The sequence below is a fragment of the Durio zibethinus genome, chromosome 24 (assembly GCF_047325235.1).
Source record: "Durio zibethinus cultivar Kanyao isolate XHJ-2024 chromosome 24, ASM4732523v1, whole genome shotgun sequence".
NCBI classification, from domain to species: Eukaryota; Viridiplantae; Streptophyta; class Magnoliopsida; order Malvales; family Malvaceae; genus Durio; species Durio zibethinus.
In genome coordinates this window covers 5,856,617-5,858,920 of record NC_143185.1, presented here as the reverse complement: position 1 = coordinate 5,858,920, position 2,304 = coordinate 5,856,617, and the positions used below count along the sequence as shown (strand labels likewise).

Sequence of the window (2,304 nt, the reverse complement as noted above, 5' to 3'; positions counted from 1 at the left end):
GTATCTCTTTTTTAAGTGGATGCAAATAAATTTATTTATACCAAAATAAATTCATTAAAAATTATCTTTTCACAAGACTTTCAACGGATTCCATACAAGCCATAAGGTAACAAATAGAGGAATACACTATCGATTAGAACTTTGGAATATGTGGAACTGAATCCAAAATATTCTTTCCTGTTTGTTTCTTTAGCAAATAGAAGAAACGTAAGGACAAATAGATGCCGATGTGGGGTAGCAGGAAATTGAAAGAAAATGCTTAAATCTTATTTAACAATAAGAAAACATAATTAACATTTAATTCTCCACAATGTATCTTTCCGATAGAAAGCTATAGCATCACAGATATTAGAAAATACTACAAGCACAAAACCTAAGTAGAACACACTGGTGGATAAATGCTTCAAGAAACTGACACACCAATGGTGTTGTTTAGGCCCTGGGCTTGAGGTGGCCTTCATTGGCAAGCTTGAAGAGACGAGCCTGAGCTGCTGCAGCACTGTTTGAACCAAGTGCTGCAACAAAACTGTCTCTGACTTGCTTAGTTGAGAATGGGAACCTGTTATTCACCATGGAGTTCAGCAAGGAAGCTGTGCCTTCTCGGTAAAGCGCACCAAGTCCATCAGTACGTGTGTTTGAAAGTGCTTGGCGCAAGCTCATGGTTGCTCCAAACCCAGGGATGCTGGTCACACCGAATGCACTGCCTACAGTGCCCCACCAACCAAGCAAACCCCACATCAGTGTTGGATGACTCCTCCAGAAACTGAAAGTAACAAATATGAGTAGTTAGTTAGTGTCATAACTTCATGATGAAGTTACAGTGACTTACTCGCATGTACCACCAAAAGGTGGAGTTGGAGCAGGAAAGAATGGAGGTGTGGGAACGCTTGGAGTTCCTGGATCAATAATGGGAGTCGTTGGTGGGCTTATAGTGACTGGTGTTGGAGGACTACCACCTCCATATGATGGAGGACTACCACCTCCAGAAGTTGGAGGGGAGTGGTAATATCCACCATGTGAAGGAACGCGTGGTGGTCTTGATGGAGTTGATGGTTCATGCGGCGGAGTTCCACAATTTCCACCTGAAGGCGTTGATGGTGTTGGGTAGCCACCTCCATGTGATGGCGTTCCATGATAGGGAGGTGTGCCACCATAGCTACCTCCTGAACCGTGTGATGGTGTCCCGTGTGAACCTGCAGTTAGAACCATTTAAATCAGCATGCATGTTGTGCAGATGACAAATTAAGGACGATAAATGAACAAAATGGAAACATCAGCCAAATTGTATGAACCATATACTAAATAAGGCATAGTTCGCCATAACTGACTGATTTAAAAAAAAACAAATATATATATATATATATGGCATGTGACAAGCAATCACAAATAGTTTCTTTGGTTCAATGTGAGTGCCAAGAGAGTGAAACCTGAGGCGGGAGTTCCTGTATGAGGATCTGGAGCTGGATGGTAGTAGTTCTTCTGCTCTTCTAAGCTAAAGGACGTAACTGGAATAACCAAGTTCTGGAAGAGCAAGCCAGCTACCAAAATCCACATGAACAAAGAAACCTGCTTGCTTCTTTCCCTCTCCATCTCTGTCTGGAATCGAAACACTCCAACAAGAAGAAAGAATGAAGATAGGAAGGTGAGTGGATTCAGAAGAATCAGGGGTGAATATAAGTGTACACGGTGAAGTAAATGGAAGCAGGTGAACCAGCACGAGGTTAGTTGATGCCAGCAGTTGCACTTATATGTGCTATTAATAACTATTAGCTAGGTGATACCCGCGCATTGCCCGGGAGTCAAAATTTTTTTATTTTGTCATTTTTCTTTATCCAGTTTTTTTATAAAAAATTTATGTAATTAAAAAACGAAAGATAAAGAAAATAAAATAAGATGACATGTAATATTTAAATTAATTTTTTATTATCATAAAATATATCTAATAAAAATAAAATTATAAAAAAATCATAAAAAGTGCCATATGAAAATTCTCATTGAATTTAAAATATTAATTTTTTAAATTAAAATATTAAATAATAATTTTATTAATATAATATAGATACAAATATAAATTAAATTAATAATAAAATATATATTTTATTGATACTCTAAATTGAGTTAGGACAAAACATTCTAAATACGTTTTTATTCTAATTTCATATCTTATAAAAAATTCAACCTATCTCAACTTGATACTGACTTAAAAAATCATCCTCTTTCGGATTAAGATGGATTGAAACTAGTTGGATATAAATTTTTTGGCACCTTTTACTTGTAAAATTTTTCTAATTAAAAGTATAAAGA

General features: G+C 36.5%; 1 protein-coding gene across 1 annotated transcript; it reads right to left on the bottom strand.

The window, feature by feature from the left end:
* Positions 1-245: 245 nt before the first annotated feature.
* Positions 246-1,725, bottom strand: LOC111316021 (protodermal factor 1-like). The gene is made up of 3 exons (XM_022918036.2): positions 1,428-1,725; positions 830-1,193; positions 246-763 (listed from the first exon to the last, which is right to left on the bottom strand). The coding sequence occupies exons 1-3, from the start codon at positions 1,588-1,590 to the stop codon at positions 433-435; spliced, it is 858 nt and encodes a 285-aa protein (XP_022773771.2). The 5' UTR covers positions 1,591-1,725; the 3' UTR covers positions 246-432.
* Between the last annotated feature and the right edge of the window lie 579 nt (positions 1,726-2,304).